Below are 14,868 nucleotides of genomic sequence, written 5' to 3'. Positions count from 1 at the left end.
GACAGAAATAGGCTATTTGTTTCAACCGAGTCATTGTGCTAATGTGTAGCTAAAACTAGCCTCTCTCCACCTTCACGTTGAGGCCGAGAGAGAAATTTTTCCTCTTCTCATCTAGATCTCCAAAAGAGAGGAGAAATAATTCATTTGGAAGTAGTATTATTGTTATTTTTTTTTTTAAATAATAAAAAACTTATGTATATAAGTTAAAATTCTTCACTAATTATGTGCAGACATTTCCCATCAGAGTCCACATCCCTCATGACAATTCCATCCACACAGACAGAACAAATATGTGACTCAGTGCAGGTTGAATCTTGATTAAAGCAGAAAGTTTATTTCCAATGGGGAGTTTTTCAAGACTCTGCTCGACTGGTGAAAGTTGAATTGCTGAATGTGACGAAGTCTAAAAAAAATGCGTCATTTAGCTGACAGCAGAGTTCGTGACGGCGTCGCTCTCACCGGCTTGTGCAGCAGGGCGGCAACAAAATGCATATGAACTATGGAATGAAATGAATAATTACCTCCGTCTTCTATCGAATCATCAAACCCCACGGGCCTGTCTGTGATCTGAGGGCAGAGTGACTCCGAGCTCAGAGAAAACAATGAGCTTCTCTCTTTCTCCCGCTGACATTGTGACTCTGATGCTGACGGCAATGCTGCCAAGTGTGTGTGTGTGTGTGTGTGTGTGTGTGTGGGCGTGTGTGTCTTGTTGTTGTTGCTCTGTGCCTGGCAGCTGCAGTCCAGCGATGCATGGTGAATAACAGGTCAGTGTTAATGTTATTAGGGCTAATCAGATGTATGTGATATGTATAAATATTTATATAAAGAGTTCCAATAAGCAGCCGCAGAACACGTCCATCTTCAGACAGGTAGTAGTGTGTGTGTGTGTGTGTGTGTGTGTGTGTGTGTGTGTGTGTGTGTGTGTGTGTGTGTGTGTGTGTGTGTGTGCGTGTGCGTGCGTGTGCGGGCGGTAAGAGCAATGCCGGGGAAACGGGTGAGTGATTGAGAAGAGGTGAGAAGAGAAAGAGAGATGTCGTTTGTCAGGGTGCTACGTTATCAGAGGAGTTATGGAATTATGCGCCGGTGGAGAGCTGGTGTGAATACCGATGCAGTAAAAATGAATATATTTGTGTACACACATACACACACAAACACACACGCAGCAGCAGCAGCAGCTTGCTCGGTCGAGTTTGCAGTTCACCTGTTCTAAATGAGGAAACTGCATGCAACGACGGCAAATGAGGCGTGCCTTCTGGGAAGCCGGCAGGTTCAGTGTTTGTCACCGTGTCTTGAGTGTGTGTGTTGGGGATTTCCTGCACACACGCGCTTCATCTTGCTAATTGGTTCCTGCGTGTGTTAATGTTTGTATGTTCCTCACGTATCGTGTTTATGAGAGAGAAAGAGGGAGAGGCAGAGATGAAATGCAAAATGTGAACTAAGTTATCAAGGGCTGGAAAAGGAGATGTAAAGTGTGTGTGTGTGTGTGTGTGTGTGTGTGTGTGTGTGTGCGTGTGCGCGTGTGTGCGCGTGTGTGTGTGTGCATGTGTGGAGGTTGTGAGTCATTCGATGAAGGGTCAACTAGACTGGTACATTTATTGAAGCAGAAGGGGGACTATGTGATTTCAAATGATTATGTGGGTGTTTGAATGAGAGAGAGGAAGCTTTTTTTTTTTTTGGGACATCTTGTTTGAAACCTTTTCCATCTCTGTCAGACGTTCCCAGGGGTTCAAGATTGGTTTCGCATTAAGCACTTAAAACAGCCCACAGGACCTGTGCTTGGCTGTGAAATAAATATCAAGATCACTCTTAGATTGTTCTAAATTGAACACAATCTGCCAGAGCTGTGAGCCATCATTTCAACACCCCACCTAAGCCCCCCACCCTCGATCTCTCCTTCCTCCACCTCGTGCCAGCCTCTTTTTTGTTTCCACCACAAAGGGATTTCTCAGGAATTGCTCTGCTCCAAAGGCAAGTGGGGGAAAAGATCTTTGCCACATAAATCAATTGAGTCGGGCAATGTTTGATATATCGCAGCGAGCAAAAGTTAAAAGTGAGGGGGGGTTATTTCCAGGAAGGGGTTGTTAAGTCAGTTGGGGAGCTAACAGAATGACATAAATCATTCAAACAAAGAGGCTGATGGGGGATTCCGTGTAGTATTTTGGCCTCCGAATGCAAACACCAGGCGAGTACTCAAGGGTGTTTGCACTGTACAACATCTATTAAACTCCTCCTCCTCAAATAAACTCATGTATTATGCAGCCAAATCGATCCTTGTGTTACAATAATACAAATTCCTGTCTCTTGCCCAGTCAAAGACAAAAACCTGCTGATGAATCATGTGGTGTGAAGCTGTCTGTGTTGCATGTTATATTGTATATGAAGATTCTGCACACACATCATATATAATTCATCATTAAAGTTTCTTTGCTAAATTCATTTCAGCTCATCAAATGCCGGCTTATCACTATCCTGAGCTGTTCAGTCTTTTTTGTTTTTGCAATCGTAAGTTTATTCCGCAAATAACTGCACACAGTTTTAGCAGTCAATTTATTTCTTCTCCTCAAGCCATGTGAGATCAGTGCCGCAGGATAAGAAAGTTTCCAGCGATTCCATGAAAGGGTTTTTTTTTTTGCAGGTTGTATTAATACCTTGAAACAAAACAAACAGAAAACATATTCATGGAGAACAAATCAAACTGTCTCACCTCTGGCTGATTATGTAAAAGAAAACTGGAATAAACAATTTGATCTTGATAACCTTTGTGCTGCATACTGTATAGTTTAGTTTCGTTCAAGTTTAGTTCTTGTAGTCAAATATAGGAGGTAACATCTGTTAAGCTTTTATGAAATTAATAATCGGCCTCCTGTCTCACATCAAGGTTGTGCTAAAATATCCTGGCCTGATTTTATAGGCCATCATTCAATATGAAAAGGAAAGTAAAAATAAACTTCCAAGCAGAAATGTAAGACTCTCCGTTTATAGCAAGCAAACTGTCAAATAGGTTTTTTTCCTCCAGAAGAGTTTTTCACAGATTATAATTTTAGCAATGATGATTTATTGGAGAGGGAAAAAAACGTTGCATTGTGTAGTTTGACCATACTGAATGAAGACGTACAGTTATATCTGGGCGGATAGGAATGTGTTAATTTGTTTTGGATGGGGAAAAATCATAGTTGTTGGAGGAAAGGTCATGAGCAAAAGATATATTCATGAAGAGTATAAAAAAATGATCAGCAGAAGCAGAGGGTTTGTTTTTTTGGTTGAATTTCATGAATTTGACCATGTCACTGCCAAACTGAAATTAATCAAAAATGAATTTGAGGAACAAATGAGTTCAAAATATATCATGCCCTTGTGAAATGGAAGCCGGTGGACTGAGACTGAGTGTGATTGTTACAACTTTTCTGAATTCAGACGGAGCTGTTTCGTTTTTTTGAAAATGCATCAGATTCATTCCAACACTATGTCTTTGTGCGTAGCTGGCAACACAATAACTGGATGATTGAGTACGATGAACTTTCCCTTCAGTAGAGAAAATAGTGTTTGGATATTGTCCGCGTATAAGAAATCCCCCTCTTCTATTCAAGAAATAGATTAGTGGAACGGCCCAACTCTCTTCCTAATCAGCATTTGCCACGAACACCGCAGACACACACACACACACACACACACACGTCCACAAACTGACGACACTGGGAGAGCAGATATGGCATGAGCTGTTTAAATTTCCCAGGGAAGCAGTGGGGATGAAAGGGTGCAGGGATTGGTCTCCTATCCTCTGATCTGCTGCTGCCTTTGACATCGGCAGCCACCAACTCCAAAAGCACAGGAGAACCGGGCGGCGAGCGAAAAAAAAAAACTGACAGCATGCCCATCACCACAACCACACGTCCTGACCTCCACTTCCATCCTCTCTATCTTGAATTCCCTCCCTCCTCTCTGCTGGAAGTAAGAGTTATTTATTTAATTGGCCTGCCCCCCATAAATAAGGTTTGAATAAATTGTGCATGACGCATGACATTTTTTTTTCCCCCTCCTAGACCCTTCATGCGTTCCATTCCTGCTACGTGGAAGGCGTGTACGCTCCGCTGCTCCTATAGAGACAACATAGGGAACCGATATGCGCTAAAGCAGCAGCAGCAGCAGCCCAGTGGTCTCTTGCTTTGCGGCGAGCTGAACCAGAGAACGGATCATTCCCTCTGACAGCCGGCACATCCACCACAAAGACCCCTATAGCTGCAGATACTTTGTGGTCTCAAAGTCATTTTGTCATGCTCCCTCGCAGGTCGGTCATCCAGGACTTGTCAAATACAATCACCGCAGTGTATTTCGCTCTGTGTGGGACCATAGAAAGAGGATCTGAGCTAAGCTGTGGTGTGGTGTGGGGTGATCTGGGTAAATGTGTGTCAAACTGTGTGGACAGACTGAACGAGGAGGATTCACATGCGCCAAGGCAAAGTGGCGATGAAGATAAAGATGAATCTCAGCATATCAGGGTGTGAAATCGGAGTTTCACCATTGACTCCTTTTGGTGGCTAACTGCAAGCGTTATGTGGATGTACCATGTTTCCCAGCTGCGCTTTTGTGCGTGTATTCATGTTGTAGAAAGTGTGCCCGTCAGAGCTGTCCCGTCTGCACCCGGCGCCTGTTTTGCGTTCCTTCTCTCTGGGGAACAGGCACACCCATCAGGAACCATTAGTCTTCACACTGACAGGCCGGCCTTCCACTGAGAGACTCTCCCTGGCGGAGCTTTTTCTCGGCGCCTCAGACTGTGCTCGGGTATTTTTACTAACAGGCTGAGACACTGTGCCATTTGTGCGGGGCATTTACTGCTGGCATTACTCCTAATTTATGTTCTCTTGTCCCGACTAAAGAGTAAAGCAAGTCACCCGAGACTTCACACAGTTTCTTATGTTCCCTCAGCAGGTGAATAAATGGACGGATTAAAGGTCATGTGGACAGAGGCATCGGCAGGTGTTATAAAATGCCTAATAACATTACCTTCCTGTTTGCAGACGGACGCGGCGCTGATGTACGACGCCGTGCACGTGGTGGCGGTGGCAGTGCAGCAATCGCAGCAGATCACCGTCAGCTCGCTGCAGTGTAATCGCCACAAGCCGTGGCGCTTCGGCGGGCGTTTCATCAGCCTCATCAAAGAGGTACGTGTCCATCGCTACCGTCAGTTACGCATTCTGTCTTGACCGCTGACCTGTGGAATCCGCTGAACCCAGTGGCCTTTTTTAGTGTTTTATTGATGAGTGCAAATCACTTTTTGTTTGCTCGCATTTCCTTTGTGAATCGCTTTCATTGAACTCTATGGCTTTCAGAGTGAGCACTTCTTCTCTCATAGACAACCGTAATCTTGGTGAGCTCATATGAACACCCCCAAACAAGTTTTCTGCCCAGTCTCAACCCCCCCAAAAAAATCATCATCAATTTTTGAATCTAAATTGCCACCGCATAATCCAGAATAACTACATGCTTTCCTTGTGATCTTTCTTTCTCTTTATGCCGCGCACTCTCCCTGCACATCTCCTCTCGTGTTTACATCAAAGCCACTGTATGTCTCCTTAACTCGAGTCAGGGTTAGCCACTTGCTTTGTTCTGCGAACCTCTCTGGATGGTATCATTTCAGGTAATTTTCAGAATGGGCCACTGTGGTAGCTGGATCCCCCCCCCCCCCCCCCCCCCCCCCCCCCCCCCCGTGTCTGCTGTCACTCTCCATGCCCGTCTGCTCCTCCAATGACTTTGAAGTAAAACTTCAAGCACAATGAACCACATGCATAATGAAGTGTTTACGTGTCAAACTTTCTTCTTTTCCTCGCTTCTTTATTGTTTCTTGTTATGTTGGTGAGATGGACAGTGAGGGGAGCGCCAGCTGGAATCCATAATTGGGGATAGAAAAGGTTTTATGGCTAGAGGTTGGATTGATATCGTCGATAGAAGAGACGATACCTTGAGGTTAATGGAACGACTGCGCCGAAAGCTGAGGATTTCTACTTTATTGTGCTGTATATTATTGTTTGCAGGCTCACTGGGACGGTTTGACAGGACGCGTCCTCTTCAACAAGAGCAACGGGCTGAGAACAGATTTCGACCTGGATGTGATCAGTCTGAAGGAGGACGGGCTGGAAAAGGTGTATCACACATTGGATGTTGTTGATGCTCACGCGTCTGGATGCTCCTGAGTGTTCTATTTTACTATCTGTAGACAAGACGGGGCGATGTAGAGTTGACACTGAATTGTCTCAACAGATCGGAACATGGGATCCTCCCAGCGGTCTGAATATGACAGAAACTCACAAAAGCAAGGCGTCCAACATCACCGACTCCCTGGCTAACAAATCCCTGCGTGTATCCACCATACTGGTAGACACAGCCAAATAAAATAAGAACACAGCAGTATACACACGGTCAACAAATAAACACGTTTTCCCCTGTACAGGAGGAGCCGTATGTGATGTTTAAGAAGTCAGACAAGCCTCTGTATGGGAACGACCGCTTCGAGGGCTACTGCATTGACCTGCTGAGGGAGCTCTCTACCATCCTGGGTTTCCGCTATGAGGTGCGATTAGTGGAGGACGGGAAGTTTGGCGCGCTGGACGAGGGCACGGGCCAATGGAACGGCATGGTGCGGGAGCTCATCGACCATGTGAGTCATTGGTACATTGGTAAAATACAGACATTTTTTAAAAATAGAGAAATCTTCAGATACTTCAGATATGCACATTACATGAGACCATTATGTCTGGACGACTTTATGCAAAAAATATTTCAGAGCAAGCGCTCAGCAACAGAGAATGGCTAATCTTAAATCAGAGGGGACAGGGGGTTAATTCGTCACACATTACTCTAATCCCAAAATTGCAGCCTCAGGGACTCACCTCTGACACCACACTGGAAGGATCAAACATACAACCTGTAATTTCCTGAAAAACTCTGCCTCCATACCTATTTATCTAGCCGAAGTAATGACCCGGCTATTTTCTCTCCCCCCTGTCACGGCTCGTCCTCCTGTACATATTGACCAGACCAGTCGTTGACAGAAATCAGATGTTAATTCAATTGATCTTTTTTTCTTTTCTCCTCTTTTCATTGGTGTGCTCACAAACAACATTCGCCTCCCCGGTTATCTCACTGCAGAAAGCAGACCTGGCAGTGGCCCCTCTGGCCATCACCTACGTCAGAGAAAAGGTCATCGACTTCTCCAAGCCCTTCATGACGCTGGGGATAAGTATCCTGTACCGCAAGCCCAACGGCACCAACCCCGGGGTCTTTTCCTTCCTCAACCCCCTCTCACCCGATATCTGGATGTATATTCTGCTGGCTTGCTTGGGTGTCAGTTGTGTGCTGTTTGTCATTGCCAGGTAACATGTCAGCCCTTCCTTTCCCTTTCCCTTTTTTTCCGTTCTCTCACCCTCCTCCTCCTCCTTCCTCCCTCCAATTCCTTCTTACCTACTTGTTTGCCTGCCCACAGTAACATAGCAGTTGCTCCCTCAGGAGCTGAAGAGGGTAATTCATTCACCGAAAAACCATCAAGCTGTGACTGGTAGAAAAAATAAGCACTCTTGCAAGTGGCACTGCATGCCTCTTTATCCAATGAATTTCTGTGATGTAGCTTTAGACCACAACAAAAAATATGTTACAATAAGGGACCAATACCAATGTGTTTGCACATTTGCTTGTGCTTTACACTACTGTTAATCGTTTCCCAAAGAATACCATAGCTTTTTAGATACTTTAGTTTTGTCATAATTGGTTATCATCGCATAAAAATAGAAATGCAAGTAGACGTTCGCTGTGCATTTAAGGAAATGGCTGCGAAACAGCGAATCTCAAATTTTCAGAAAATACATTGCTATATATTAATCATTGCGGAAAGTTAAAGTAGTTTTGAGGAAAGAGAAATAGTGAATGAGCTAAGGCGATTAGGAAAAACACTGGTGTGAGTCTCACAAGATTTGCACAAGAATCACGAAATGTAAAAACCAGCTACTGTTCCCGTTCTGCATCTATTAATAATCAGCCGTAAGAAATGTCAGAGTTAAATGCTGACATTGTACGAGTGCAATTCATACCCTAGCTCGGTGAAACCCACCTCCCCTGAACCTCCGATGCATGAGCGATGTAGAGAGATGTGTGTTAGCCCCAGGGCTCCCTTTTCGTCTCCTTTGATCCCGGGAGGCTTAGTCTTAATGCACATTTCATCGAATGTTACCGGCAAAATGATCACATGAGAGGAAAGCGGCAACTGTCACCTAAGTTAGTTCAGAATATGCAAATTGGACTCATAGCCATTTGTTTCCACAGTGTGTCAGGGTAAGTGATAAGCATGCAATTATACTGATTTCTTCTGGTAGTGATTAAAAAGGCATTGGTGCTCTTATTATATTATAATGCTCTTGTCTGCGTGCATACGTTGTGTCTTTGTGCACACCACGGCAATGAATTGTGCTCGTGTGACTGAAAAAATGTTCAGCAAAGTTTGAACCTGAAGTTGAGTGTTCTCTACAGGTCACCGAGCTGGTTCTTTCGTAATTGTTGTATTGATTGCAGCGCCAACGATTGATTATTCAATCACCCCAAATGCAGAGTATATTATTTCCTTTAATCCCCTACAAATAGAGTGAGCGGATCGAGTGTATGTAGTCCCCGTTTTGGTTTTTTTGCAAAATAAAACACCTCAGTCTCACCAGGGATTCACAACATCTTTGAACCGCTTCCCACACCAAAAAACACACTGTTTTTCTCTCTCATTTCAAGCTCCAGAGAAAAACATTGCATTCAGTGGTTGTTTCCAGCTCTGTTTGTGGATAAATTGATTTCTCACTTTTGTTAACATAACAAATCATACTCTTTCAGATCGCAAAAAGAACCTTTTTCCGGAGCAGAAAATGTCTACCTGCCGAGAAGGATAGATGATTTAAATTGCATTGTAGCATGTTTACATGTAGTCACAAGCTGTTGCGGCTTCGCCGTCGGAGTCCCAGGCTCCTGTGATTTTAACGCCCCGAGAGAAGAAAGGCAACAGATCTATAAAGCCAGCCAGAGTAATTGAATCCAACAGACAGTTAATGGAGGGAGCGTGTTGTGTTATTGTGGCCGGGGACGTGCGAAGGGGAAAGGGAACAGGAGAGGTGGGGAGAGGAAGAATCCTTTTTAGAATTCTGTGTGCAATTCGACATGTCCCCCATGCTCGTTGTGAGGAGGTGACCTTACGTCTGCGTGTTCCACATCCCTGTCTTCCCGGTGATCGGTGTGCAGAACACGGCCCGCAGGAATACGGGCCAGCTGCAGGCAAAGGTCAAACAGAGGAGGCGCCGGGCCCCGTGCATGCAGGACACGCATGTCGACACCGACACAATCCAATCAAGTGTGTGTTTTATAGATTTACACCCACCATGTTACCAAGAGCACATACTGTATCTGATGGCACCCGTCGTTAGCCCCGGGCAACAGCTAATCATTATATGCAACATCTGAGAGCGACATAAATAAATCATCGCAGAAAATATTTGACTTTGAGATTCATTTGATTGAGCCAGTGGAAATATACATGTTGCTACCAGGCAGAGCTGCTACTCCCACACAGCTATCAAGGCGCATGCACAAGCATTCACGCGGCAGCGGCCTGATGCACCTAGGCATGAAAATATACACACATGCGAGCGCACACACGTTGCATTCCGCACAGCTCCACAAGGCCATTTCAGTCGCCCGCGGTTCCAAGGAGACCGAGCTCATTGACATTCCAGTAAATCAGGCATCCTGACGGGGTTGACGGGGAGGAATTATGGTGTGTCATCGCAGCCACGACCACATAGATGATCCTCAAGGGGACGGCGTAGGAAATCACTGTAAAGGAAGAGCAATGTGACAAAAATGTTGCCATGTTCACGACGCTTGTAAAATAAGGCTGTTAATTAGGCTGATGGAACAACAAAGAGTGATCAAAGGACATATCTGTGAGTAGATGCTCAGCAGTCAGGCAGTGTGGTAAACAGTGACATCACTAAACGGCCATTATATAACATATTTGATAAAATGAAATGCAGCTCTCTGTCTCGTAAACACTGGGTGTGTATGATTTCTGTATGAGCCTTTATAGACTTCGCCCACAGGCCTGTCGGAATGCGGCATTTTTGGGGGAAGAGCTCCTAAACAGCCTCACCTGATGGGCCCCTCAACTCTGCATAAGCAATGTTCCCCCTATCAACCACTTCAGCACGAGCTCAATCAGTCCCTGATGCTTAACGCAAACCCAATCACCCCGCGCTAATGCCATGCCACTTTAGCTTAGGATAATAAATGAGAAATGTCCACAACTGACCTGAAGATACTGACAATCAGCTGAGGCAAGCAGCGAGAGGAAGGGGGGGGGGGGGGGGGGTGAAAGACGAAGGTTCATAGGGGAAAGCAAGGTAATCTGGAGGAAAAATGAGGTGTAGGTTGTTGGAGTGGGAACGGTGCAGGATGTGGAGCTCAGATGAAGGTGTGAGGGGAATGTGAGAAAATGGGAAAAGCAGCGAGGGAGGCGAAGCACGGAGGTGGCTGTTGGGGGAATGAGAAGGAAAAAAAGGGAGAGCGCCATTCCCACGTCGGTGGGGTGAGGGAGGATGTGGCGTCAGCAGAGTAATGGCGATCGCAGCTGCTTGAGGGGGGGAAAACGCATAAAGGCTCCTGATTCAGTGAATCCAAATGAGCTCCAAAGATCATCACGCACTAGCACATTATCACCAGTGACAGTGTTATTCCAGCCTATTGATCTGTTCTCACAATAAACTGTTGGCATTTGAATATGCCAATAAGTTGATCTCAGCAAAAGCCCGAATGATTTGCTTTGGTCTCTGCTGAAGCGCCGACCCCGAGGCCAGGATTTCCTACACGTTCACATCCCCCTCGTTCCTGCTCGGCAATCGTAAAACTGTGTGTTTTATCTGCTGTTTTAATCTGCAACACTGCTCTTCGCTCTGTGTGCTGACGATATCTGTCTCTGTGCTCTCTCCTTCATAGGTTTAGCCCTTACGAGTGGTACAACCCGCATCCGTGCAACCCCGACTCGGATGTAGTGGAAAACAATTTTACGCTGCTCAATAGTTTCTGGTTTGGAGTCGGGGCTCTCATGCAGCAAGGTAGTTGCCTCAGCCTGTGGCTGCTGTTGCTCTGTGGAGCTTGAGCTCTCTATATCCCACTGTCTCTGAGGGATGGGTTGCTTTATACACGCCAGCGGCAACAGAGAGACCTCTTGGGGGTCCAGACGGAACTTGGAGTAAATGTGCATGTAATGGTTTTTTAATTTAGTCAACTTGCCTCATAGGAATGTAGAATAAAGCTACAGTAAATGTGGCTAAGAGGGACTTGAGCATCCCGTCTCGACTTGAGTGAAACCAAATCACCCTTGTTTTAAAACCCAGCTTTCGAGATTATAATTAAATATATATTTTTGCCATGTTTTTTTGTTATCAGCAGCAGCTCAAACAGTCTACAAATCTGCTGTTGATTACCGCAGCGATAGTGCTACAATACCCGCTGTCCTCTCCTCTTGCCCCTGGCCCATCCGCACCCTAGAGATCAGTGGGGCGTGGAGTCAGGATGCGAGGTTACCTTGGGTACATGACTCTCTGGCCCAAACAGCCTGTCGCTTCTTCCCGCCATTCTGATTGATCAATATTCAATGTGTTTATTTGATTTGATTGATTTATTTAAATCCCCTTTTCCCCGGGGGAACATTTTGAACAGCCCTTGTCTGTGTCTCCTGCATTATTTAAGACACTCGCTTTGCGACTGAGACGAGATAATTTCACTTGTTTGAAATCAGCAAATCGTATTGTTTTGAGAGCTCCCTCTCAAGTGATTAGATCTTGAAGCGCCTGGCACTTGTGCCTCGGCTAAAAACTTGAAGAGAGCTCTTGAAACAAGTTTCTTTTTATGTAGTAACTAATCTTACCTTGTTTTTTTATTTATTTTTTTGCACGATCAGAGTAAACAATTAAATACAAGATCAGAATCACAATGAGGATAATGCCGAGATGAATACATTTTGCGGTGTAACATTCAACCCCGTTCCACCTCCCTCACACCAGGCTCAGAGCTCATGCCCAAGGCTCTTTCGACTCGAATAGTGGGAGGCATCTGGTGGTTCTTCACCCTCATCATCATTTCCTCGTACACGGCCAACCTGGCGGCCTTCCTCACCGTGGAGAGGATGGAGTCACCCATAGACTCCGCCGATGACCTGGCCAAACAGACAAAAATCCTCTATGGGGTGGTGGAGGACGGTGCCACCATGACCTTCTTCAAGGTAGCCGGGTCGCCATGGTTGCGTTTATGGGGAATTTTTCTTCTGCACTTCTTAAAGTTGTAATCTTTAAGATTTGGTTATGTATGGTAACATTAAGTACTTTTAAAAACAATGCAGCAAATACTGCTCGAGCGCTCACTTTGTCTGTTAATACAACACAAAGGAGCCACCTGTGTTTACGGTGCAGCCAGACAAAGTCATGTTGTTTTAATCAAGAAATCAGTCGATGATAATTGCGGCTGGTGTCTGATTTCACTATGCACAGCATGCAAGTCATTTTTCACACAAAAGCACCCCACTGTGCTCTGGGGTCGGTTGGCTTGCTGAGAAGTTGCAGTTGCACATTAATCCTCGTCTAACTACTTGTGTTGCTGCTCCATCGTGTTCCTTTTTCTCTTTTTTTTCCCATGCACTGTTTTAAATTGATCCAGCTTCAAAGAAATGCTTGTTTTGTAGATGCATTATTAAAAAATCTAATTGCATTTATGTCACAATAAAAGCCACCAGTACATTAGGCATAAAGCAGCAGCATTACCAATAACGTAATACCGTTCTTAAATAAAAAGTAAAAACTAGTTGTAGAAGAATCCCTCACACCAAGTTAAGCATAAAAACAGAATGTAAATACAATTAAAAAATTGAATTTGAATTCATGAAAATATCGAGGATCTTAACTTCCTTTTAGTTTTTCATGGAAATATTCACACAACGTTCCTTTGTTTCTCAGAATAGTTTGGTGGCTGCGTTTTGCATGACATTGACCAAAGAGCCAAAATAAAAAAAAAGTTACACGAGGAAACTTAATGACTATAAGAACTGTTTATTCGTAATGCTGCCTCCAGTCTGACTCCGCCCCTTCTCTCTGGTGACTTCGTAGAAGACGAAGATCTCCACCTACGACAAGATGTGGGAGTTCATGAACAGCCGGAGGCAATCTGTGATGGTGAAGGACGTGGACGAGGGCATCCAGCGCGCCCTCACCTCGGACTACGCCTTCCTCATGGAGTCCACCACCATCGAGTTTGTCACCCAGCGCAACTGCAACCTCACACAGATCGGAGGCCTCATGGACTCCAAGGCCTATGGAGTGGGAACACCGATGGGTAAATGACCTCAAAGCCCTCTCTCGTCGCATGCTGTGTTGTAAAATGTTTGAATGGCCCTGAGTCGAAGAGAGACATACTGCAGATACTATGTGTGACAGATACAGGTATATGGTATGGATGATGGATAAGCCCTGAGAATGGAAAGGTTGACCCTTATTGATGGGGTCACAGATATAATGGCTGGACAGAGTGAGGTGTAAAAGGTTTAGCTTAATTAAAAGGGAATGGCCCGAAGAGGTTGAATTTATGGACAAGGTTAAAATGTGCCGAGGGCTCAAAAAACATGCACCGATCGAGCTGTTTCTAAGTTAGTATGGGGTTGCTGTTTTCGAGCCTTAATGATTTTTTCCCCCAGTATTATTTACAGAAGCAAAAAAAATCGGTTAAACAAATACCTTTGAGGCTTCTATGAGCTGACACTAGGCAAGTGGGCACAAACCCAAAATGTTAATTTAGTGCAATTCCCTGTGAAATACTTGACACAGTTTGAGTTGTATGTGTTTGTACGAAAACAAAGCGCTTCAGAAAGTATAAAACAATCCCTAAGAATAGTTTTGAACTGCTTATTTCCCCCAGCTCCAGTCAAAAAAAACAAAACTCCTGACATTTTAAAGCATTTCTGTCCAATCATTTTTTATCGAATAATACCGTGAATCGGCTATTTTTCGCCCCAAAGTTTTGGTGCTTATTCCGTATCATATATCAGAGTTTTAACAAATGTGCTTCCTTCACAACCCTGGCACTCCCGAGGACCTCGGCTGAAAAAAAAAACGGTGATGGGCTGGTGATGGTTTCGGTCCCGGTGTCACGGAGGTCAGAGTAGTCATGACGAGGCCAGGGAGAGCACTGCGACCCGCCGTAACGGCCACATCTATCATCAGCGATATGAAGGCCGTCAAAATATAGAGGATTAATTCTGGCCATCCACATCTGGAGCGAGGGTGCTGCTGATGAGCACGAGGCAGTTATAGATCTGCAGAGATGCCGCGGCCGTAACAAAGCCGAGGTGATGCCGTGAAATATAGTCCCAGTGTGGCGCCGCAAGTGCAGGGGTACTTACGCCGACGCCCTTGAGATGGACACAGGCCTCGGACACAGATCGGCTCTTTTTTACATTCATGTTGTGCGGCGCAGTGCATCAAATATACGACTACAAAATATAGCCCAAATCATTTTAATTCAGCTATAAGTGCTTTAGTATTCAAATGCGTAAAAAAAAATAATGATTTCAAATGTCCTCTTTCAAATTTATTATGGCCCACTAACTCATTTCAATCTCTAACCCTGATGTTCATTGCTCAGTATTTCAGAAATAAAGCTGATTATAGCCTGTAAAATGTTTCCCCTGTGATAGGAGAGGGCTGGAGATAATGACTTTATTAGTTCAAAGTGAGTTCTGTTTTTCGTGCCAGCGGTCCTCTCCGAAGAGGGGGAATCCTTTTATTTATTTATTTTTACGAT

At 44.8% G+C, this 14,868-nt stretch overlaps 1 protein-coding gene across 2 annotated transcripts in view; it reads left to right on the top strand.

Moving 5' to 3' along the window:
• The window catches only part of LOC118290421 (glutamate receptor ionotropic, kainate 2-like), a 56,271-nt gene that overhangs the window by 33,303 nt on the left and 8,100 nt on the right, over positions 1 to 14,868 (top strand). For both annotated transcript variants that reach the window (XM_035618094.2, XM_035618093.2), the window contains exons 7-14: positions 5,016 to 5,159; positions 6,030 to 6,137; positions 6,256 to 6,369; positions 6,446 to 6,652; positions 7,144 to 7,367; positions 11,014 to 11,132; positions 12,084 to 12,301; positions 13,179 to 13,404. In XM_035618094.2, coding sequence (XP_035473987.1) covers positions 5,016 to 5,159; positions 6,030 to 6,137; positions 6,256 to 6,369; positions 6,446 to 6,652; positions 7,144 to 7,367; positions 11,014 to 11,132; positions 12,084 to 12,301; positions 13,179 to 13,404 — 1,360 coding nt within the window. The remainder of the gene's footprint in view (positions 1 to 5,015; positions 5,160 to 6,029; positions 6,138 to 6,255; positions 6,370 to 6,445; positions 6,653 to 7,143; positions 7,368 to 11,013; positions 11,133 to 12,083; positions 12,302 to 13,178; positions 13,405 to 14,868) is intronic.

Source organism: Scophthalmus maximus, chromosome 18, assembly GCF_022379125.1.
Source record: "Scophthalmus maximus strain ysfricsl-2021 chromosome 18, ASM2237912v1, whole genome shotgun sequence".
Lineage (NCBI taxonomy): Eukaryota > Metazoa > Chordata > Actinopteri > Pleuronectiformes > Scophthalmidae > Scophthalmus > Scophthalmus maximus.
This window is presented reverse-complemented; position numbering and strand designations above follow the sequence as displayed.